This window comes from Aplysia californica, unplaced genomic scaffold (genome assembly GCF_000002075.1).
Source record: "Aplysia californica isolate F4 #8 unplaced genomic scaffold, AplCal3.0 scaffold00414, whole genome shotgun sequence".
In the NCBI taxonomy this organism is placed as follows: domain Eukaryota; kingdom Metazoa; phylum Mollusca; class Gastropoda; order Aplysiida; family Aplysiidae; genus Aplysia; species Aplysia californica.
This window is the reverse complement of record NW_004797684.1, coordinates 426,065-451,322: the sequence shown is the minus strand read 5'-3', so window position 1 is coordinate 451,322 and position 25,258 is coordinate 426,065. Positions and strand designations below refer to the sequence as shown.

Genomic DNA, 25,258 nt, shown 5'->3' with positions numbered 1-25,258 from the left:
TCTCTCTCTCTCTCTCTCTCTCTCTCTCTCTCTCTCCCCTCTCTCTCTCTCACACACACACACACACACACACACACACACACACACACACACACACACACACACACACACCATAATACATGCACAAAAAACTTTAGAAACAAACCAAGCTGAAACTGAAAGACACTTAAAACTTTCTTTTTTTTTCACTATGTGAAACGTTCATTTAATACCTTGTTATAATACATTTATAATGCACCATGTATTTTGTCACACACTCTGGCTAGGTAGGTAGCAAGGTTAAGCGGTCAAATAACTGTGAAAATATATAGATTAGTTGTCTTTTCTTTTCTAAATTAGAAAGCAATAGATCTACCATTCTACATAGAAAGGCGACGGTGGGATCTGAAGTCACGTGAATAATGTGTCGAATAAAGAAAATGTATACCAACCATATTTAAAAAGAAACAAAGAACGTAAAGAACCTCGCGAAGAACCAGTTTGTTTTCTGTACAACAAGTTTGTTTTGTTTTCTTTTGATTTTTTTGTTTTTTGTTTTATTTTCTTCTTGAGAACTCTGTTGAAGACTTCACAGGACTCTGATACACTAAGGTAAGACCATACTCGATTTGAGTAGACATTTAAATTAACCCGGGGGGGAAATGTGTTTCTAATTTAGATGAAGGCTTCTTTCTACTGTAGCTGTACACACTGCACACGGGAAATGGAGCAACCAAAATGACATCCCTCCCTTTCCTTTTTCCTTTCCTTCACCCCAAAAATAAATACAAAATCTATATTGTTTCTTCATTCTGAATTCAGTTTGTGAGATTGATATAATATAAGTGTACAATAAACATTTTTTAAAGAGCCCAAGCAAGCACATGTCGCTATCTTAGAATTACAAAGTACTATCTGACGTTTTTGGTCGTTTTGACTTACCGGTATTATTACAAAGACCATGAGGTCAGAAACCAAATGTTCTATCTGCTCCATGAAAATCGCCCGATTTTTCGTTGTGGTTATTAAGATATTTAAAGAACTGCATTCGTAAAAGCTTGACGTGTGGTGAAATTCAATTTTTTTACACACTAAATTTCTCAAAACTAGGTACTGAGCAGAAAGAGTTTCGGAATTCTGAGGAAGCAATGTGTCTCGGCTTTCGTCGGCTAGACCTTTTACTTTTTTTAAAATTATTTTTTTTTTTTTTGCGGACGATGACCTTTTACTTTTGCATAACATGTATGTTGGGGGCAGTAAAAAAATGAACTCGTTGATGCCTTACGCTCTCATCGACACTCTTTATATTATTTAGAAGGCAGGCTGCTCCAATCCCGTCTACCTGGACAGGGAAGGATACAATGCCCTAGCAGACGGAAATATTTGATTTTTAAAATTCCAACACGGGAATCAAACTCAAGTCTTCTATATGCGACGGTAAAGCGCCTAACCTCTAGTCTGTACCAGACGCTGGTGGTGAGGACAAGTCGAGAGATATGATCGCAAAATCTTTTTTAAAGCATCCTGTACGAGACTCTGGTTGAAAAAAAAAACAGAGCCAGGGAGGAAACTGTCCATAAATGGTCGCAGATAGACAATCAACACAAAAAGGCCATGTTTCGCCAGGATCAAATTAGGACAGTAGCCGATCACACCAGGCTGCTAACCAACTATATGTTGAGGACAAACGAAGTCTTTCTTGGAACACAACGTTGTGTGCCAAACACGATCATATTCTACAGCTTTGCTTTCGTTTGCTTTGTTTTATAAGTAGTTGTTTTCTACGCGCCCCATCGACACAATCTAGATAATAAATTATAGTTATTGAAGACGAATTGTCTGACCCAGCCAACTCAAGCTGAGAGGGATACAACATCCCACCAGAAAGACCGAGATACACAAACAAAAACATTCTCCCCACTCCGGAATCGAATCCGGGTCTCCAGCGTGCGACAGTGAAGCGCCTAACCGCTACACCACAAACTCCGGTATAAACCAAGTCTTGATGTGTGGTAAAAACCTGGACACACAAGTACAAACTGTGTGTCACTCTACGTACCTTATACTATACCTGTTTAATTTAATACATGTGTACATGTAATCGTGTTATAAGTACCTTTATAGGCTTAAGTTTCCCCAGTTTTTTTGAGTGAGGAAAAAGAAACCTTTGCACACAAATTTGTACCAGTACAATACACGATTATATTCTCTATGTCACTGATTGTCACTCTACGTTCTTCTTTCTCAGCTTGACCTAATGACATCACCATACATCATCTGCTTTATACTGTCCCTGGGGTTTTATGCACCCCGCATAATTTAGCAAAATTTGATCATTTTTTGCATAATTTCTGATTATTTTCTTTATCATTCTTTGTTAAAATTAACAGAATCGCATGATGTCGCATTTTTGGGCTCAGTTTGCATAATTTCAGAATTTTTCTTGCATACAACGACGGGGACAGACTTGTTTAACTTAATACATGTGTACATGTAATTGTGTTATAAGTAGGCCTACCTTTACAGGTTTAAGTTTCCCCAGTTTTTTGAGTGAGGAAAAAGAAACCTTTGCACACAAAGTTGTACCAGTACATTACACGATTATATTCTATGTCACTCTACATTCCTCTTCTTAGTTGCGTCATAAATACATGTAGATATATACATATTATATAAATACCAGCTTAAGTTCTCTCAGTTTGACCTAATGACATCACCATACATCATTTGCTTTATAGTTGCGTTATACATTTATAAACGCATAATATGGCAAAATTTGATCGTTTTTTGGGGGCATAATTTCACATTTTTGAGCTCAGCATAATTTCAGATTTTTTTTTTTTTAAATAAAACTGCGGGGACAGACTTATACAGTCGAGTTGGTGTCGTCGAGGGAGTGAAAAATAAATCAAGTCATCCGAAGTTCAACTTGACCGGTGGGATCTGTAAAGAAGAAGAGGTGCAGGGCCCCGAGAAAAAGTTCCAACTTAACCGAATATAAACTCAAGCGAGTTCAACAATAAGCGGAGTCAACTGTGTTGTTGCATAAGCTAAAGTTTTCCCAGCTTGATCTACTAATATTAATTTCGCCAGGGAAACCTCGAGAGAAAACACATGACTGACGGGCTGCTTGATTGTAAATCAAAGTGAAAATAGACTTGGTCAGTCATATATTCTGAATGGAGGAGGTTGCAACTGGAATATTACAGATAACAAACAAAAAGTGCCAGGTAAGACTGGGTTCCTGTAAGTTAGTATTACTTAGCTGTCCAAATTATTACTATTATTGTTTTTTTAGTAAGCGTTTTATGACACTTGCAGTGCAATAAGGTCATCTAAGTGTCGAAGTTTAGAGGTGATACAAGAAAATAACACACACACACACACACACACAGACTAAAAGTGAGGAGAGATAAGGATGAAGATCTTTGATAGGAAAAGAGGAGCAAACCACACCAGAGCACTCGTTAGTCTTCTGTTGGTCAAGAAGGATTTGGAGAACAAGAAAAAGAAGTCTGTGTCATTCTTTTAAAGTAAGAGTTTTATGGCACTTGCAACACAATACATGTATGTTGACTACGGTCATATTATACATGCCAAAGATTAGAAGTATAACAAGAGGGTAACAAACACCAAATAATGGAGGAGAGATAATGATGAAAGACTACGTACTTTTGATAGGAAATAAAGGACAAGTCACACCAGAGCACCAGCCAACTACCCATAAGCTGACTGCATTAAATCTCGGTTCACGTCCATTGGTATTTATGTCCAAAATAAAAATACTGAACCTCTACAGTCCCCGATTGACCAACTCGCACAATCCTTAATTTTAGTCTTCTCGTCAGTCCAGGAGGAATTGGAGAGGAAAAAAGAGGTCCCTGTCAAAATATACATACTCTTAAAAGTTCAAGGACATGAAACAAGGGCAGAATTCATGTTATGAAAAATTGCTGCTGCTCTTTTTAGCTTTAGTAAGCATTTAACACAATTCGGTCAAATAAGGGCTGAATATTAGAGGTGTTACAAGAGAGTCATAAACACGCACACAAAAAAGGGAGGAAAGATAAGGATGATGTTTGATAGGAAAGGAGGAGCAAACAACATCAGAGCACCCGCCAACCGCCACCGCCCCACTGCTTTCCTGGAGTCAGTTGAGAAAAAAATGCATCTCGGCACTGATTCACAACATCAACAAATGTCAGCGAACAGTAAAAGCAAACTGTTTCTATTAAAGATTCAAGACCCAGATTCAGAATTAAGGCAAAATTCCAACACTACAATTTTCAGAGTCGGCCAGTTACAAACGTACTAAACTTAAAGAATACTTTGTAACTGCATTCAAAATCAAGACGAAATTCCAACACTGCAATTTTCGGAGTTGGTGAATACATTGTAACTACTAACTGCAGGCTATGAAAAACGGATTGGATTTTATTTTGTGAGCGAGTCATTTTTATATGAAAAGCAATATTTAGAAGCGGACATACCACAACAGCATGATATTCAAGCATGTCATATCTAAATTTAGATAAAAATCCTAATTGCCAGGTTGATTCCATCAACAAGGGACTGACAAAGGCATTAAATAAGAAAAAAAGAGCTTGATAAACTCACTAGAAAGTTTGAGGAGAAGGCAGCTTTTATTCAGTTTTAGTTTTAGCAAGTTTTACTGCATTTGCAACGCAAATGTGTCATTTAAGTGCGTAAGATTAGAGGTTTTTCAGTGGAACTCAACGAGCTCGAATTCAACGAGAACTCGGATTCAACGAGAGGAGATGGATTCCTTTTTTTTCCCCTTCTTTAAAATCATTAAAAACAACCCGGATTCAACGAACACTTAAATCAGCAAGCTCGGATTCAGCGAGGTCGCTTCCGGGGTGAACAGCCCCCACAGACGTGGCTTTGCTCATTTTTCTCCCACAACGAACTCTGCCTATTCCCGGAAACCATCCACTGCACCTGCATCGTGAACCATTATTCACTTAGCCGATTGCATGCAATCTTCTTTCATACCAACACATGCGTTGTTAGCACGCATGTGTTGGGGTCGGATGGGCGGCCTGCACACATAAAACTCTGTGTGTGTGTCGGGGGACACGAGCGGCCAAGGCCTGGAACGTCGCAGATACAAACGCGTCAGTTTTTTTTTCCCCAGCAACTGATCATTATTACAATGATCAGCTAGTCTTGACGTAGATCTACGTTTCGAATTGTGCGCTGGTCTATGGAATCTAAAGCTGCCGTAAGCTAGGCTCTACACAGCAGCACAACTTCTTGGTAAACAATCGAGATGACACAGGCATGCATTTGAACAAATCTGTCTTTTTTTTTTTTTGTACAGCTCATAACATGCAGGCATTTCAGGCACCACTTGTTACTTCTCTTTATACATTACTTGCTCAGTGCCTGTAACTATCTACACAAAACTTCATGTTTGCTATAGTGAAAACTCGGATTCAACGAGATTTTAGGTCAGGCCAGGCGACCTCGTTGAATCCAAGTTCTACTGTACCAAAGAGTAAAAACACATAGAAGAGATGGAAAAGAGCACAAGGACAATAGATGTGTGAGACCAAGAAAAGATGCCAAAATGGGAGTGGGAAAGAAGAAAGCAGGAGAGACAGGATTCTACTGAGGGCATCAAAGCACCTTGGTGAAAGAACCATAAAAAAGCAACAAATAACAAGCTTGAAATACATACAAAACTTTATTTACACCATCCGTCTTGTGACAAGTCTTGTGACAAAACGATTAAAAAAACGTGACTCAATGTCAGAGGAACATTCAAATACTGACATCAATATGGTTCAAAACTCAAGTAGAATCTATCTCTCTAGCAGCTACAGTACATAACGTCCAGTTAGAAAATGTCTTTTGTTGCTTAAAATTCATTACTGATAACTTTAAACGAGCAACACACACGATTACACAAATACACAAAACTGATTTCTTGACAACAGCTATCCACAACAATGAAAGGAGAGGAGCTTCTCCAAGCAGCATTACTCTTTACAATAAAAGAGTTTTTGGATGAGAAGTAGACAACTATGATTATAATTCAAATCAAAGTGGAACAATCTCAATTCAAGAAGAAATATCTTGAGGAAGCCAAAGGTGTGAACTGTCTATAAAAAAAAATCTTGAGCTTTTCAAACCCCATGGAAACGCTCGTGCTCAGGGACTCAAAATTTATAGATCATAACGTCTCAAACATCTTGTATTAAGATTTTTTTGTGAAGTCGCACAAAAACTGGCCAGTGTCTGAAATCCAGATTTATCTTCAACGCCTTGGGGATGCTCATCCAGGAACATTTAAATATAAACACATAAAAGTAAAAAGAACAATGATTGATAAAACAGAGACAGGTGTGATGTTCTTCTTGATTTAAAATGCAAGACAAACACACTTATGCTAAGCCACGTACAACACTTATAGCAGAATTATTAATGATAAGAATTAAAGAACGTCTTAAAAACTGTAACCCATCATAAGCTTATATTAATAATATTTACATTTTTACAAATTAGGTTATCCATCTATCCCGAGGGGAAGACACCTTATCTTTAGAAACAACTGTCACACAGTCACATAATACAACAATTCGAACTTCACAAACAAATCTTAAAAACTCGGCCCGCCTATTTATAATAATATTTGGTCTGGTTGAGAGCTTTTTCTGCAAACTGGTCGTCAGTGATGCGCTCCCAGTCACGCTGGGTCTGCCCGACGATGAAGCCCAGGTCCCTGCGACGACTCTGATTCTTTTTCTCCTCCAGGTCCGCCCAACGCACCTGCACAAACACACAAGTAAGCACACACTGTTCAGCAACACATACAAAGGACACAACTGTACATTTAATGTAAGCAATTTCAGTATCTATATTTCCACCTACCAAAAAGAAAAAAAAATGTTAGACTGTTTGATTTTAATGGCAAAGAAACAGGGAACAAAATTATCTAATGACATTCAAGCAAAATCAAATTAACTTCATATATATGGTATTTTACTCCCGAACTCCTGAATAAGGGCTTTGACAATCACAACTTCCCTTGTTCACCAGATTTCAGAGCCAGTATGGCAAAACTATTCAATATAAGTAGAAAAAGTCACTTAAACTATAAAAACTGAAACATAATTGTTGGGCACAAACCAGACATACCCTCTTTTTGCCGGGCAGAGACTCTCGGGAAAAGTACTCGTCCGCCATCTGGTCCAGCTGTAGGTAGTCGTTGAGGCTCTGGTGCTCTCCGATATGTTTCTTTCCTGCCCTCAATCCGTCCAGCTTGTCTAGATACACACACGAGAGGAAAGCATTCACAGAGTCAGTACAACAAGCTTTTCTCTTCAACAAGTATATATTATTTATACATCAATCTTTCTCTCTATACAAAATATCTAAGTCAAACTTCCATCACTGTTGTGTCAACAATAAGTACTGTTCACACGCTTATCATATCATATTACCTCCACAATGAAGTCATAAAAATACCATCATCACTAAAATGGCGGACAAGAAGATTTTAATTTTTTTTTTTTCATTTCTTCCTCCCTCATGTTTGCAACAAACCCACAACAATTATTAATCCTTTTCTAACTTCTACACATTGCACACTCTTAAAGGAAATTTGAAATTTGGAATTGTCTTCTCTACAGATGAAGCAACACTTTCAACTATTAATAACAAAGAGTGTTCCTTTTCAAAAGTATCTTGCATAGGAAACTGTTTTCTTTAACTAATATGAGTACAAACAAATCTAAAGAGAGTGTTGCAAGAGCTGGGGAACTTCCACTGTTCATTTCCTCCTCTGAAGGATAAATAAAGCTCATCTTATCTATTTCTCCCACGAACAAAATAATTGACAAAATTGCATCATTAAACATTACATTTAATCAAGATATACAACAACAAAAAATATGATCTTACCTAAGGTCTCCTCTGATTTATCGAGTTCCCACTTGGACTTTTGATAGATCTGTCAAAACATTAGAGAAGCACAAAGGCCTGCAGGTTAACACAGAACACGCAGCAAGACCAGCTGCACCAGAGCCAAGCTCAACCCAAACCCCATCCTTACTCCCCTCACCCCCATGGCAACACACCAGGATGCTAGTCATATGTTACTGATGCTGCGTGCAGCCATAAAACAGACATTCATGCATAAACACAATATCTCAAAACACTTAACAAATTAGGAACTTCCATGTGAGAAGGTTCCGTTTGCAACAAAACTCTTTTGCTGGTGGAACATTTTGGCGGTGGTGCTGTGACTTGCCACTGCCTTCTATGAGTAAAAGACAAGGGTTAATATAGTAGTAATGATGTCAGATTCCTTTCAGTTTTCTGTTGACAAAAGCAAACGATATAAAAAACTGCAGTACCTGAAATGGAACTGACCATTACTAGAGAAACTACACACATTCACTCACATATACCTGCACACACACACTCTCAAAGAAACAAAACATAAGATAACAAATGGCAAAACTTCCAACAGACTGTATACCAAAAAAAAGCTGAAAAAACAAAATATTCAGAGAAAAATAATTCAGGAGAAAAACCTTGTCAGCAAACTCTGTGAATAAAATGCTGAGCATTAGCAGCTTAAACTGAGTCAGTACATTCTTTGAGCAAACCAACGGCCATGGTCACAGCCTCTAAAAGCCGATCCCCTCTGTAAATATAGATACACAATTAATAAATTATGTACAACAAAATAATAAAAACATATGATAGAGTCAGTTCTCCCAAAGTGCACCTAAAGGTAAGCTTTACAAGAGTCTCTCGTTTCTCTCTTTGGCAGACTTGCAGTCGAACAACATCTGTGAAGGAAGTCCATTATACAACCAACAACCTGTGGCAAAAACAAGACAGTAAATTGTATTAACAGGAAGTAATCTCCTATGTCTGAAACAGGAACAAATAGTAAAAAATTAATGACCCACAGATAATACTGTCACAAAACCCAGTGAAAAGCTGGAGAGGAAAACTCAGTCCAACAGATTAAATTTTTTCGCTAGCCATAGAGAGTCATCTGTGGCCACATCTGTACAATTGACCTGAATGGAATTATGGATGAATGGTTCTGAATATCATATTTACAGATATCTGGTCGATAAGAACATTTCTCATAATGATTTTTTTTAAAAAATAAACTGTGGCTTGCCCTTGAAACCTGACGGATAGGAAATACGTTAATGGAGATATATGACAAAATCAGTACTGTGCAGGTCATGCTTTGTCCAACTGAGGATTCAGACAGATATTAGCTGGTTAATCATTATTGTATGGCCTTTGCAGACAAGACAGCTCCAACTCTACAGTCACAAAAGAATCAGTTAGCAGAACAGACCATAATATGAGTCAAACAGATTTTTGGTACCAAAAAACATACGGCTATAGTTTCATTTCTTTTCTTCTTCTTTTTTTTTGAGTGCATTCATTCAATGACTTATTTTTCAAACATGACACATTCTGTCTAGAATAAGTCTGAGGTCATGCGAGTATCTTTGACGACATTCCATTTTTTGGTGTTGGCATTTACTTACAGCTTAAACAAATCACTATACACTAACAGCTGATGATGAGCTGTCTGATACATTCATCTTTATCCCAATTAGTCTAAGATGCTATAAGACAGCCACACAAAATGTTTTTCTGCTTCTTTGGTGGGAGGGGTGTCAATTTTTTCCCCCCCTCCTGTTTTGCTTATTAAATTTCTCTCTTCTGGTGTTGGTTCTTTTCTTTTTTCTTCTGTTGCACACAATACCAAAGTATGATTTTTCTAACTGTCCACATGAATTCATAAATGCAATAAAGGTATCTAACAAAACTAGATTCTCAAAGGTACATTCAAACAATTCAAAGTACAAAACTATATATATAACTGAAGATGACTAAACACTGATTCTAATATAAGTACCAGCATTATCACAGAATGCCTGGGTGTTCTTTCGTTTTGTTTAAATTCTTTTTAAAGTACAAAGCACCAAAATTAGCACTGCTCTTCTGCAGAAGAATTTTTTCAATTAAATACCACTACTAATTTGGGGGGGAGGGGGGGATTTTGGGGTTTGTGTTCATGCATAGTTCATGTTTTTCTCCTATTGTACTCTTATTACCACACACCCAGAAAATAACTGCAAAGTAAGAAGCTACAGATCTATATTACAAGCGTAGATGACTAAATACTGATTCTAGTTATGTTAGAGTGCTTAACTTTTTTGTCATTGCCTGTTGCTTTTTAAAAAAAATTAAATAAAAGAAATAAAAACCACCACTGTTGGACTGCTCTTCTGCAGCATATCCATTCTGATTAACGGCACACTGTCCATTATGTATTTATGTTTATAGGTGCGTAGGGGGAGGGGGGGGGGATGTTGTTTGGAGAAAGTTCATCGTTTTCTACAACAGTACTCATTTTATTAACACACACCCACACAAACCTTTTCTTCATGAATTCATAACTGGATATAAGCTCTGTATCAGTTTTAAATTCCAAATGGTACACTCACTGAATTCAATGAATGAGGCTATAATATAATAAACATAGATGAAAGTTTGAATATAGTACAAGTACCAGCAGTAAGTTCAATAAATTTATTTTTTGGGGGGGGAGGGGGGGTAAGGAGTGAGTGGCGTAACTAATTGGTCAAAACTGTTACAGGTCACAGAAAGGTCAGTCTGGTGTACAGTACTCATCACTCATTTTGACTAAACTTTTCAATCTATCTTAATCAAACATGCTTTTACAGTTTGAATTGAATACAACTCAACTTGCATCCTCTGGAAAAACCCCATTGAAAAAAACCCCCAAAACACTGCACATTCTCAGCACTGCCTGAAATACACACATAAGACTTAATCTAGGAACAAAACTTGGAGGTAGGGGGGGCCCATTATTTCAAGGTAAATAATTAGATCTTGTATTTTTGTGCTACTTTTCTTTCTTCACATCAGTTTTTCTGTATCTAGCAGTAAACATATGTACCTCGCATAAAATTTGCTTTGTGGCAGATTGGCGGATTTCTAGCCACAGTTGTTCTTGAGCGGTGTATTGAACTGACTATAACTATATTCAATGGTATCATTGCATTGAGTGTAATACCGGGTGGATCAAAAACTGTGCACTTAAAAGCACGATAGCATTTTTAGTGCACAGCTACATATAAAACACCGACTTCTAAAATACGGTTTATCATTATTATTCCAGTGATGAATGAAAGTTTAACATCACCATAATATAATAATATATAGCATTTGTATGGGGCAAATTCCTGCTCAACAGCAAGCTCTCTGCACTTTACAATCTATTTTATCACAGTTTTAAAAATATGCAACTTATGCTGTTCTCTCTCTAGCTTTTTCCTGTCTCCATCAGTACACAGTCACTAAAAAGGCACATAGCAATGAGAGCAACTGGAAAGAACTACTTAACACTTTGCAGTCACACAGACAGCAGTACAAAATATCCCATCTGGTCACCCAGCCAGGAGAGTGACTACAAAGGGCTTCTCTGGCCTGGCGCAGTGCACCAGGTGACTGGAACGGATAATTTTCACTGTCGCATTATTGCGCCAAGTGACCGCAAAGTGTTAAAAATGATACCCCAAACCACTTCCAAACATACACACAGCAGGCTTATACAAGAGATAACAGAGGAGATAGTGCCAGACTGTTTCTTAGGAAGTCAAATGTAAAAATTAAACAATTTGCCCACAAATCCACAACAAAAGACAACTGTACCCCTCCAAAGCCAGCATCCTCCTCCTCCTCCTCATCGTCTTTCTCTTCTTTTTCTTTCTTTTCGTCTTTTTCTTCCGGCTCTGTATCCTCCATGACAACCTAAGAGGAAAAATAGAACAATTAATCAAGGTATGTCATTGAGCACTGTTGTTAAGTTATCTACGAGGCCAGACCTCCGAAATTGAACTTTATCTCAAGTTAAACAAAGCCGATAAGATGGGTGCAAAGCCTTGTGGATATTACAAACTACCCATTCGATGTTGATGTTATGAAGGACAGACAGAAAGAAACAACAGAAGATAAGCCAAGAAAGACCTACCTATGGCACCCTCAAACCATCTACGGTACGGGATTTATATAAGAAGAGTATTTGACAAAAAGAAATTCACAAAGCAAACAATCAAATTCACCAACAAGCTGGACATTCCCTTAAGGGTAGAATCCGCCTCCAAAAAAGACATCTGCACATGCAGGCAGAGCGTTTATCTCACTGAACCTCGTTCCTGAGTGATATTGGGACATGGGTCTTTTTGCCTAATCCTGACCTCAGTCATTATTGGGAATATATTGACAGACAAGTTTTTCACAATATGGCTGTAAAGCCAGCACACAGCAACTATCATCACAACGACTTTTCCTACCAAAGAACCACATAAGAAGCCAATTCCCACATTATACTAATGTCATTTTTATGGATCTTAGCAATGATATCTGTGAATCTGAACTCAGTCTTCGCGTTACAATCCTTTGGTCTTTTCTAGAATATGAAATCAAGATGAACTTTTCAAACAGTATAAAAAAAAACAGATATTAAACTTAAAAACAAAGTCTGATTTGTTTTGAAGATTCTGAAGAGGTATAGAACTGTGCCAGTTCTCAATCCCTAGCCTGTATTGGTTCATTACATTTGAACTTTTAGAATAATGATAATTATTATCGCAAAATGACAAGGCTAGGGCAATGAGCTGGCTAAAAATAGTAAGGGTTCAACGCGTTAACTCAAAGAAACTAATGATCCAGACTATCAGTATACAAATCAACAAGCTGAGACTCAGAGCTACCTCAGGGATAGAATCCTCTTGCAGCAACCACCTCAAGTCCAGGCGGATGTAATGGCTGGGCAGCGGTTCCCATTGAGACTTCACCTGGAACAAACAAGGATAGTCAGTGGCTGCCCGAAAAACAGACCAAACAAAGATAGTCGGTTTCTTCCTGAAAAACACAAAAGTTCAGCTAAAATTTACAGTCAGTGCTTTCACACTGCAGCTCATCACTTTACCACTGAGTCAACGGCCACATTTCATCAACTACACTTCACAGCAAACCAGATCACACCATAGTGCTCACCAACCAACCGTTAGCTTTCTATTCAATCAGACCTCCTGTCTTCAAAGACAAAGTAAATAAAGTTTTACTTCGCTCTAGTTGAGCAAAAAGTAGCACATCGGCATGCTAATAGTCACTTGGTGCTGGGAAAAAGCAAAACAGACAAGACAGACAGATATAACAGAGGAATAATAAACGACCTACCAGTAACATCCCCCAACTACCCATGAAAGTAAATTGTTAAACTTAGTTCATGTTTTAGTAAGAATTTTACAGCACTTGCAACACAAATAGGTAATATAAAAGTTAAAGATTAGAGGTGTTGCAACTGGATAGTAACATACAAAGAAAAGGAGGAGGAGAGATAAGGACGACAGATGTTTGACAGGAAAGATGGTGCAAACCACACCAGAGCACCCGCCAACCACCCACATAGTCAAAACCACATAACAAACAATAGAAAACAAAAGCATGCTTAGTACAGATCTCACTTCCAACAAAGAACTAACAACATTTTTAATCAGCCGGGAAAAAACCCCCGACAAAAACATCAGCTCAAGTACAAATCCAGCCATTCAACCCAACATTGATAATCCTACACTTCAGTTTGGTTTCTCAGCACAAACCTTCTCAATGTCCCACTCTGTCCACTTGTGGATATTGCGCTGTATACATGTAGAAATGTCAGCTTTCAGTTCTCCAACGTACACCTAAAAACCGCAAATGATAGAAAGAACAGGCCGACATTTATAATATGATTGTTAAGTCCACTGTACAGAACAGTTCTCTATCCTTGATTCTTTATTCTGAAACCCAAGAGGCATCGAGTTATCCTCAACACAGTGTATACACCATTTTTAAAAAAAATCTTGTTAGAGAGTTGGATGTTGCATTGCAAATTACAATGAGGCACCTCGACATCTAACAAGGGCAAAAGTAATTTAGAAAAGGATTAAGCGTTGTCTGTATCAGAACGTCAATGTACCATCTGTCCATTTGAGCTGAGGGCATGAACATGCACATACTCACACGTGCACACAAACACACACACACATCCACACACACATATACACACACACACACACACACAATTGTATGCATGTACTCACAAAACCACACATATATTAACCAAAAATAAATATTAAAAAAACAAGTTGCTATCTCATTTCTATTAACACAATGATGGATCAAATGCTAGAAAACAATCTTAAACCCTCATATATCTAAATTTATCTTTTCCAGTAGCCCATTAGATCTCTTACTTCATTTTTTTGGGGGGGTATCATTATCTAACTATAAAAACAAAACCAGCACTACTTTTGTGAAAAAATCGACACTGGACACCAAATAATTAAGTATTTCAATCACAAAAAAGGAAAATTTGCCTGAAAGCCTCTTGACTTAGCGTAGCTCCAAAACTCCGAGAAATGAGAGACTCTCTCATTGGTAGCATCGAGGATAATGAACGGGAAGAAACCATCGTCTACAGTTTTCTTGAAAGACTTGAGCAAACTCTGGCGATACGCCTCTTCTACGGCTTGTTCGTACTCATACTCTAGAACCTGTGATGTAGAAGAAAGCATAAAAGTTTGAGTTAAGAGGTGCACACTCACAAAAGTAAAACTGATAGAGAGAAACAGATACACTCATTTGTTTGAGAAGCACATTAACACAATATCCCGCATTTAGGGCAAGGGGATAAAATGCAAGACCGATAAACAGAAACCAATGCATTCATTTTGTTTGTTTAAGTTAAGGGAAGAAGCTCATCAACACAACAATGGGCATTTAGAGCGAGGGACAAAAGCAATAAAGATAGACAGATATATCAGAAAAAGAAGCAAGAAGAATGACCTACCAGTGGCGCCCATGACCTCTTGCTGTAGAGAGAAAGTATGACTAGACAACAATAAATCACACTGGGCTAAGAAGGGAAGCAGAGGCATAAGAGTTATTTATTCTCAAGGTGAATAGTATTATTAGTTAGAGAAATAATAGCCACATATGAATCAAACATCAAAACAAATACCTTTTCAAGCCATTCTTTTTGTAATGTAAAAATCAGAATGCAATCCACTCTTACAATCAATGCCAAAAGATAATAAATTTGGAGATCAAAATCTCACAACATTTTTAAGAAATTGCCGTAAGCCAGTTATTTCCCTTTTCAAAAACAAAAAAAATTGGTCAAATTTTAATTGGAATGAGTAAAATGGTTCAGCTGGAGACAGCACGACTTGAACAAAATCATGACACATAGAGTATTCATACAACAAACGTTATTTTGACCTTTTTTGAGTGTAAATTGCTAAATCAGTAAAACATACTTAAAATACATTTCCAAAAACAACAGCTGACAAAATCAAGAAGGGAAAATTTTTATTCTCTGACCTTCCGCTTGACTTTTTTCCCAGTGTCAGGGTCGACCTCCATCTTGTCTGTCTCCACCATGAAATAATCATCCAGGCACAGCATGCGTGGAGCTCCTCCTCCATAGCTGATTTCTTTTTCCTATATCGAAAGATATATCCACAATCATTGCCATAAAGACCAAACAACTTCTCAAGAAACTTAGGGGACTGCTAGCATGGAACTTAGTGTGTCAGCTTCATATTCAAAGCAAGGGAAATAACTTGTCATAACACCTGCCATGGTTTCCGAATTTCGGAGAAATTCACCGCAATAATGTTCAAAACTGGTTTTTATTTCTAATCCTACCTTACAATGCTATTTCAGAAGTAAAATCTACATCTGCAGCCTATCTTATACAAAAATGTAATTCAAGCAAAAGCGTTATTCTCACAATTAAACAGTAGGAGAGAGTGACTTGAACACCACAGTCGTTCTTTCTCCTGCAGCACAAAGTAGATAACTGTACACATACATTTTAAAACTTTCCACATATTATACATCATTAAAACTAACACAAATAGAGGCAAAATGAATAATGCAACAAAAATATATATATGCAGTCTTTAAGACACAAATACACAAACATTCATTCAAATGCTTTACACACACACACACACATGCTCATACACAAACAAAAACAAAAACATCCACTCACATACAAAACCACATATTTATTCAAACTGGGCACAACAATGTTAAGACACACATACACCCATCAAATCTAAACATGCCAGGTCCAAAACCAAACACACGTGCACACATGCTCACATATAAACAAAGACACACTCGCACATGCTCACACAAAAAGATCAGCAGCCACTCAAATGGTGAAATCACATGTATATCATCACCATCATGATAAAATCGGATAACAACAAAATTTTCCATTTTGCTTTTTTTCGTGAAACATATTCTACAAAGTATTTTTCACAAGCTGGTTAAAAACTTATATTCAAATTAACAATCAAAAGTGGACTTTTTAAACGGTATGAAATTCTGATAATTCTTAGCCATCTGTTTAAAAAAATCTTCTTTTTTTTTTCTCTTGAAAAATGTATCAAATGTCACTTATCTATGCTTATCACGACGGCAACGATATTCATTCACAAACTGTGAACAATACGAATGTACACACCCAAACACACCCAGTCACAAACCAAACACAGACATACACAAACATTAAGGCCCACCCCTAGTGCAGACACTCACCCTAAGCAGCTTGCTGACATAAGTCTTGCCACTGCCCGGCAGTCCCCGAATGATGGTCACTATCTGCGGTGGCCGATCATTTCGCCCAGGAGGACACAGTAAGTCTTCCACCTAAAATGGACAAATACCAACATGATCATTAATATGTTGTGCAGTTGTGCTTGAGTTTGACAATGGAAAAGCACACTGACACCTTAAAGCCATTTAATACAGGGTAAAGTAAAAGGCAGATAGAAACAATAGGGGAAAGAAAAGAATAAAGACCAACCAAAAAAACAAACAAGTTCATAACTCAGTTATTAACTGTTGCGTAGTTGAGAGAAATATAAATTCATCCGCATGAAGAAATATAATTTTCTAGTGTTTAAACAAAGCAAATTCTCTCGTGAAAATACAAAGGCTAAAGGTCTCAATCACATAGCTGCCACTCAGGAATTTCAAAAAAGGAGGAAATTCACGTGAAGGCGGACACGCGCTCTCGAGTAAAACCAGTGAGATCCTGAGGCAATATATTGGAACATATATGTTTTTGGAAGGGAAAACTGTCATATTTGTTAACTATAGGCTACTGAATTAAAATGTATTTGAAATTTTTTTTAAAATAATTTTTAAAAAACCTCCCCAAGACACAAAGGTTGGACTAACAAGAATTTGACTAGGTTTGGTGACTAGTACAAATATTTCTTTCACTTTAGACTTGTGCAACGATGTAGAGCAGTAGATCTACATGTATTGGATTAGGAGAAACCTTTGCCTAGATCTAGATTTCTATTTACGAGATTTCTTTATATCGCACCAAACGCAAAGTGCAGCACCTGGCTTGTTCAATCTTATGAACTTTTGAAGTCGCACACAGTCTGCTCCTTTTTCAACACGGCTCCATTTATTTTTGCATTCTGCATCAATTTCTCTCAAATTTCCTACGTTTTCAATGACAAACTCGGTGCGCCATTGTCCCGATGCTCGATCGACACTGTTGCTCTACAATGAACAATGTGAAACTAAACTAGCGCACGGCAGGGACAGAACGAAAGTAAGAAGATACGTGCGAACATGCGCAAGGCACGTTTTCGTCTCACTCCCGGTTCGGTGTTTCCGTGCGTAAAAAAAGGATCGCAATTTTCGGCCAAGAGCTGTCCAGCGGAGGAAGGAGGAAAGTAGCGGGAAAAGCTAGATGAAGCTGCTTCCGTTATTTAGCGGAAAAGTGGCAGCTATGCAATCAACAACAGACAGGAAAAATATTGACAGCATGCAGCCATTTAAAAAGTCGTTTGTGAGAGGAAATATTAATCAGTACAGAAGATTTTTCACATAAAACTGGCAATAAAAACTTTGAACTAAAACAAGCATTAAAAACTAGGCAAATTTGAACAAGTCAGTGAGAAAAGAAAAACTCTAAGGTAAACGTGTTAAAAAAAGACTTTTTTTCTGATTGTACAATATATCAAAACATGTTCACAGGCTTCAGACTTTACCTTTACAACTTCAGCTTTAGGCAGCTTTGCTGGTTGGGACGGGGCAGGAGAGTGTGTGGATGGAAGGCTACCTCTAGGAGGAGTGCTGACGTGGCTAGGGGATAGTCCTCGGCTGAAGCGACTCCTAGTTTAAGAGAGAGCACCCAAAATTATTTTTTCAATCCCTGACTAAACTATAGTGACAACAAATGGATATAACAGTGTTGATCATAATACAATGCTTTAATCAAGCCTATGTCTTTGTCTCAAATCAAATTTCCCTGCTCCCCCCCCTCTTTTTTTTTAGTCCAGGTTTATTTTCCATCCTAGAGAGCCTTGTTGCTCCTACAGTGCCTTGCTGACAAATGAAAAATTAATTGTGTTACATCCCGTGGATAAATTAAATTTCCTTCAGCATGCAAGTTCAGGCGATTCAGTTCACCTTCGGCAATGGACAAATTACTTCAAAAACCATGACTGAAAGGCATTTTCAAGCAGGCTATGAATGAAACCTTCATCTCTACATCTTTTGTCTCAAATCAAATCTTCATCCCCACCCCCCATCCCCTTTTTTTGTCTTGTTCCATTTTCCTTCCTGCAGTGCCTTGCTCACAAAGGAAAAAATCTGTTATGCTTCAGCTCGTACATACCCGTACGGCTCATTAAAAGAGGGAGATAAAATTCCTGTTCATCAAATTTATTTCAGTAGCACATATGTATAAAGGTTAAAAAAATGTAAGTTAAAAGCAGTGAAAGGCTGACTGATGACAAAATAATTTTAAAATTTTAAAAATAGACCTGTGAAATACCTACCTCCCCATGTCCCTCTCCTCCATTGCACGAGAGTCTAAGCCAGAATATCTATCATGACCAGAGAGGGCAGTTGTTGCATAACCCTCCCGAAACCTTTCTCGGGGCCATACGTCTCCTCGTTCCACTGGTGCTGCCCGAGTGTCTTCTTCTGCTGATCTGGAGTAGTCTCCCCTCCTTTCCCCATAGCGATCATCTCCCCTGTAGCGATCTTCCGCTCGGAAGCGATCGTCTCCTCTACCCCCGTAACGGTCAATGTCAGAAGGGTTCCGACCATCGCGATTTCTGTCTCTTTCCCTATCTCTGTAACCAGTTCGCTCCCGTTCTCGTTCTCGATCCCGATCACGGTCAGTCTCCTCGAGACGGGAACTCGGGTCTCTGTAACTTTTAGGCATATCACGATCCCGATCACGGTCACGATCATCAGTCCGACTATACAAGTCCCTGCCTTCATATTTACCCCCTCGACCACTCATCCAATCACGATCAGACTCGGCATCAAACCTGTCCGATCTTTCCGACCTTCCTCCTCTTTCGTCGGAAATACGCCTGTGATCACGATCAAAAAGCCCTGACCCCAAACGGTCATCAGCATCTCTCCGAGCACTTTCTCGACCTGTGTACCCAAATCTAGACTCCTCTTTTCTTTCTTCACGAGGCTCCCGGTCTCGGTCTCGGGACCTGTCCTCCCAGCTGTACCCAGCTCGTCCTGTCTGGTCATACGGTAACCGGCCCCTCTGTGCCGCATCCTCATCACCTTGTCGCATGTCAAGGTCACGAGTCCTTCTCATATCCGAGTCCCCATGACCATCCCTGGTCTCTTCCCTTATCTGGCTGAATCTGTCTCGACCTACCAGATCAAATAAAAATCACAAACTGTTCCAATATGTTAAAGGAAATCATGTTCAAAACAAACCAAACATTCAATATAGATTATCACTACACTATGACTATGACCTTAATGATAACAGTAATTTTTACAATAAGCTGCAAAGCTGTAAGTCCCATGGGGGTTTGAGACTGTGAAATGATGCAAATTTACTGGCATTGGCAAAGACGTCCTGTAAGCCTATGTAAGTTGACAACAGCTTTGTGTGGACTGTTCCTTAATTTTGGGGTGAGCATTAAAAAAATGAAAAAAGGCATACTGGTTTTTTCCTACATATTTCACCACTGAAATCAGAATCAGCGCCTTTACAACAGCCACAGACACACACATGATATCCCCTTCTCCTCACCAGCGTAGAGACTGTCTGTTTCACGCTGCGGTCTGCTCTGATCAGTCCGCAGCCGCTCTGAGACTTGCTTGGCCACAGGGTCCTCGACCTTGTCACTCGTCTGACCGTGACCGTAGTCGATGACTTCTGTCGGAGCTGCAGCTGAGGAAACAATCAACCATAGTTGACCTTATTACTTCAATGTTCAGTTTAGCTTTAGTTTTAGTAGAGGTTTTACGGCGCTCGCAACTGCATAAGGTCATATGAGCGCCAGAAGATTAGAGGTGTTACAAGAGAGTAACAAACATAAAAAAGAAGAAGGGGAGATAAGGGCGATAGATGTTTGATAGGAAAGAAGACGCAAACCACACCAGAGCACCCGCATACCACACACAATGTTCAGTTTGCTCCTTTGAATGAGGAAAGAGAAGTACACTGACACAATAACATTCCGAGCAGGGAAAGAGGCAAGAAAAAACATATGGACAGAAAAAAAGAAGTAGGACCTACCAGTGCCTCCCTTCTCCCCTCCATTCAACTGCTTTGTGTATGTAAAAGTAATTTAATCAATATGATGATTAAATTGTAGATGTTTCACCGCTTTCAACCCAGCTTGTCCGGGCAGAGTAGGATGCCATATTTCGGCAGACAGACGGAGGCACTGAATAAAAAACTTGCCCACTGGTGATTAGAACTCACATCTTTCTCCATGCAAAGGTGAAGAGTCTTACGGACAACTGTTTGAGAAAGTATGATGCTTCTCCAATGCATAAACTAAATTTATGTAACTGTCTCAAACAAGCAGATCAGGTTGCTAATCGCCTTCGTGCCCCAGTGCAAAAATCTGACACGACAAAACAGGACCCAAGACAATCCCCACAGGTGTGAAGTACTAAACCAAACAACTCGGGGAAAAGAACTTTTAAAGAATATATACACATGAAGATAAAAAACATTTGTTCCCAAAGAGTAAAAAACAAACTCTTCAGCTGGTTGACATAGATAGAAAACATATCCATGGAACGTTGGTCAAATTTGACCCCCCCCCCAAAAAAAAACAACAAAGGAATAAAAAGGAAATAACGAGACAGATAGGCAAGAGGTGGTATACCATCCAGCAACACCTTGCAACCACCTATACTTCAGCAATTCAAGGAAGAGACAGCAAAATCAGCAAAAAAGATCAGTGTCAGTACAGAGACACTGACATTTCAATTTTGTGATGAGCTGACAACTCACGTTTTTTGTCCTTTTCAACACTACCATGGCCGTAGTCGAAGCTTTCAGCTGGTGTGAAGGGTTTCCTCTCCACAGGAGCCTCATACGACGAAGGCCAAGGTGCAGGTGCGTACCTAAGAAAAGAAAAAGGGAAGAGAAGTCTTTAGACTGATGCGCAAGTACACAATGTCAATTTATTATAATCTTCCTTTTCCTCATCAAATTCAAAATACACCACATACCGAAACCTAAAAATGCTTTGCAACCCCTGCCTCTCAAATGCAGCTCAATGAATCTGCAAAAGGATTTAAGACTCTAAATTCCGAGATGACAATTTGTTCAGGTAGGTCTTGCCTTAAGATCAAGATATGTTACCAGATTTTTACTGAACTGCAAGTTAAAATATATGTAGGCACAACAGTAAAGAAACAATGAAGATAAAATGTCAAATGAAATAAGGAAATCCGAATAAACCTCATCTCCAGAATTTCTGACTTTGTAAGATTCATCATATACCTCTATTACCACCAACTTCTCTCACCTGTCATAAGGATAACGGTCGTAGCCATAGGGAGGCAGTCGGGGTGGTGGTGGTGCATATGGGTCCAAGTATGGGTCTCTGGGATAGTACGGGTCTGGTGCGTAAGGATCGTATGGGTCTCTTGGATATGGTGGGAGTGGGGGCTGGAATAAAATATTTTTTGCTCATCTTAGTGGAAGTTTAGCAATTGCAGAAATACTTACAACAATACATTTCATATGAAACCATGTGTCAGCATGGCACAAAGGGTGAGTAAGAGAGCATGCGTATTCAATATATGAAAACTCTACTGAAAAGAAAGGAAAGACAGTTATTTCTTTTACGGGTGGTGGGGTTACTACCGTTAGTTATGCTCAAAGGGGGCTTTGTAGCAATGCCAATGAAAATTTAAATTTTTACTTTTGCCCCCTTTTTTTTGGTACCTAAGAAAGAATTTTTCAATTCTAAGAATTATGCTTCTTGAATTTTGAGAATCGGTTCATAAATAAAAAAGTTATGGGGTTGTAAAAGTCAGCAAAATATGGATGACCCACATATAGGAAAATACTCCTAAAAAGTGGACCACGCAGTAGCAGATTCTGTAAGAAAATCGACGATATCTCGGTAACTAATCTGAGTGTTCGAGAGAAACTTGGCTACCCGATGTGTTTTTGAGTGTAGAAATCATTTCGGCATTCAGATTTACTACCAATTTCGTAGTTATTTTGTTATAATTAAAATTGTGGTGTACATATTACGATTTTGCGAAAAAGGGGTGTCGGGATGAGTCCATTTTATTTATAGCATCGTATCACAACATGGGATCTTTAAGAATATATGTCGGCAGCGTGACGAAATAATTGCAAAGCTTTTTATGATGACTTCATACCATGCCAACCGTAAAAGATAAGTTAATTCAATCTAACATGCCGCACAATTAAAAATTCTTTTTCCTCGTTGAGACGTGAACACCCCGAGACGAGATAACCTCGCCTCGGAATACCCCCATAGTGATGTTACAGGGGAATAGAGAGAAAAACAACCGGATGCGCCCGCCCGCCATTGCCCTATTTCAAGTGACCAATGAACGGGCCCGCAATAGTCATGCGGGGATTTGTAGTTCACATACATTTGCCACGAGAGTGAGGGGAAAACGGCCGGTCTCCGTGCGAAGCCGCTTTGGATAGGGGGGTAGTCGTGCATTTATGATTGGGTCTAAACAACTACTTGACACAGAACGTTCAAATTTGAGCACACTATAGAGGATAGATAGATCTATTACCATCTCGGCGTTGAAATTCACACTCCTTATAGTTTTCGGTGTACACGATACGAAAGTGTTCCCGACACCAAAAGTATAGGTTAATTTATGTGTATGAACTTCAACGTCCACATATCATTAGTTTGCCCTATTTTCTTATTGGTTGCCGAGTTTCATTCGGATTGGTTCGGAAATAGAGCAGACCGAGGTTGACAAAGTTAGTCACCTACGCTTCGGCCGGGTCCGCAAAATCGCCCGTAAACGGGGACCAAATTTTTGCCTCGCGGGAAAGCCCGATTGGCATTGCTAAAACTTTACGACACTACAATTTACCTTAACAGAACATCCTATGAAAGGGAAAAAATACCCAGCCCAGTCCAATTAAAAAAGAAGGGGAAAAGTCTGTTTATCTTAAAAAGTATGAGGTCCAAACTTTAAGACTAAAATTTCTCAATATCACCAAAGTGTGACTCTGCCATGTCTCCCCTTGTTTCTTTGGTTTGTCCCCAGTTGTCAATATCCTCACAACCATCACACTAACTTAAGTGTGTGAGCATAAAAAAAACACATTGACACAAGAACAACCATTCAGTGCTGGGGGGGGAAGTTTGTTTTTGTAAAGTGTTTTACGGCGCTCGCAACTGCATAAGGTCATATGAGAGCGCGGGACACACCTAATATTTTCAGTTGGTAGAAAATTTTGAATTTTGCCCGGGTGGCGGCCGAAGCCTACTCTTATCGATTTTAGACCACCAAGGGATCTTTAACGTGCGCAACTTGCACACGGGCCCTCCGAGATTTTTCGCCCTTGTCCGAGAAGGTTAGGTGTAGATCTTTCCTACCAGAAGATCAGGGGTGTGGCAGAAAGACAGCAGTAAGGAGGAGCCAAGGAGTAGCAGAAGAAAGGCTGCAGAAAGAGTCAGGAGCCCAGAGGAGGGGGCAAAGGAGGTGAGGGGGTGGGGGCAGAAAGTGGAATTGAAAGCAGACAACAGACATTGCTAGAGAGCAGGAAAGGAGGTGAAAGAAGACAATTTTAGAGATGAAAATTTTTCGGTCGCTACCCGGATTCGAACCCGGGACCTTTGAATGAGAGGCCAACACCTTAACCTCTAGGCCACGAGAGCCCCCTGGGGGGGAAGAGGCAAGAAATGGTGAAATGGTATAGGTTTAACGCCTCTATCAACACTACTTGAAGAAGCAAGAAAGACATGTAGAAACAACAAGGGGGCAGAAAAGAAGTAGGATGTACCAATGGCGTCCTCCTACCACCCGCACACTAAACTTACTACAATGCTTTTAAGTATAGGTGGGTGACTTAATGCACACAAAACAAACAAGGGACAGAAGAAAACTAGAAAGCCCTTGACCCACAAAGTCAACCAAACAACACAGCACAGCTTCGTCTACCCGGTCCAAGGCCGCCGCATCCTCCATTGCCAACCGACGTCGCTTCAGCTCCGGCTCATCTCCCACTGATCGTCGCTCTTCTGTGGTCTGTTCCCCTTCCCCTGGCACTTTCCCGCCCGGATGCTCTGGATCCAGTCCAGGTGTCTGCCAAAATGATATAACTTGTGTAAGCTTTCGTCCAAAAATATACAACATGCAGTATTGATTCAGTATTTGTCAAAATACATAAAGCAATAGACCTTTTCACACAAAATGCCAGGCTGTTACCACGGAAGGATTTCAAATCCCAGGGGACTTTTCTGAGAAGTTCATGTTATCAGGGTTTTCTTGTTTCATTTCAGTGTTAGTCAAATGACATATTGTGTCCGTGTTTGTAAAATGTATAAGGAATTGTCAGAATATTGTGTTAGCTAATATCAACACAATAACCGTCCTCTACGGATGAGAAAAAGTAAAATAGACAGACAAAAACAACAGAAGGAAAGAAAAAAAGAAATGACGCTTTCAAACCACTCGCAATAATTTCTGATGCCATATCGTCAACCTTATTTCACAAGCACCCCAAGTAATTTTTTTCCACTTCAGAGAAAATCAAAGAAAAAAAGTGTGCCCAAATCAGTACCCTGAATTGAGCTCTCCATCACTTTACAGTAAAAAACTGGAAAGATTAGAAACGGAACAAGACGGAAGCTGTATA

General features: G+C 39.1%; 1 protein-coding gene across 2 annotated transcripts in view; it reads right to left on the bottom strand.

Moving 5' to 3' along the window:
- Positions 1-5,670: 5,670 nt before the first annotated feature.
- LOC101855275 (filaggrin-2) overlaps positions 5,671-25,258 on the bottom strand; it is a 33,701-nt gene continuing 14,113 nt past the window's right edge. For both annotated transcript variants that reach the window (XM_005104315.3, XM_005104316.3), the window contains exons 7-21: positions 24,562-24,705; positions 21,915-22,057; positions 21,395-21,507; positions 20,177-20,317; positions 18,942-19,788; positions 18,150-18,273; positions 16,675-16,785; positions 15,445-15,564; positions 14,439-14,615; positions 13,680-13,763; positions 12,789-12,872; positions 11,728-11,826; positions 7,909-7,957; positions 7,144-7,271; positions 5,671-6,774 (exon numbers count right to left, since the gene is read on the bottom strand). In XM_005104315.3, the coding sequence (XP_005104372.1) occupies positions 6,622-6,774; positions 7,144-7,271; positions 7,909-7,957; positions 11,728-11,826; positions 12,789-12,872; positions 13,680-13,763; positions 14,439-14,615; positions 15,445-15,564; positions 16,675-16,785; positions 18,150-18,273; positions 18,942-19,788; positions 20,177-20,317; positions 21,395-21,507; positions 21,915-22,057; positions 24,562-24,705 (2,517 nt within the window). In that variant the 3' untranslated portion in view covers positions 5,671-6,621. The remainder of the gene's footprint in view (positions 6,775-7,143; positions 7,272-7,908; positions 7,958-11,727; positions 11,827-12,788; positions 12,873-13,679; positions 13,764-14,438; positions 14,616-15,444; positions 15,565-16,674; positions 16,786-18,149; positions 18,274-18,941; positions 19,789-20,176; positions 20,318-21,394; positions 21,508-21,914; positions 22,058-24,561; positions 24,706-25,258) is intronic.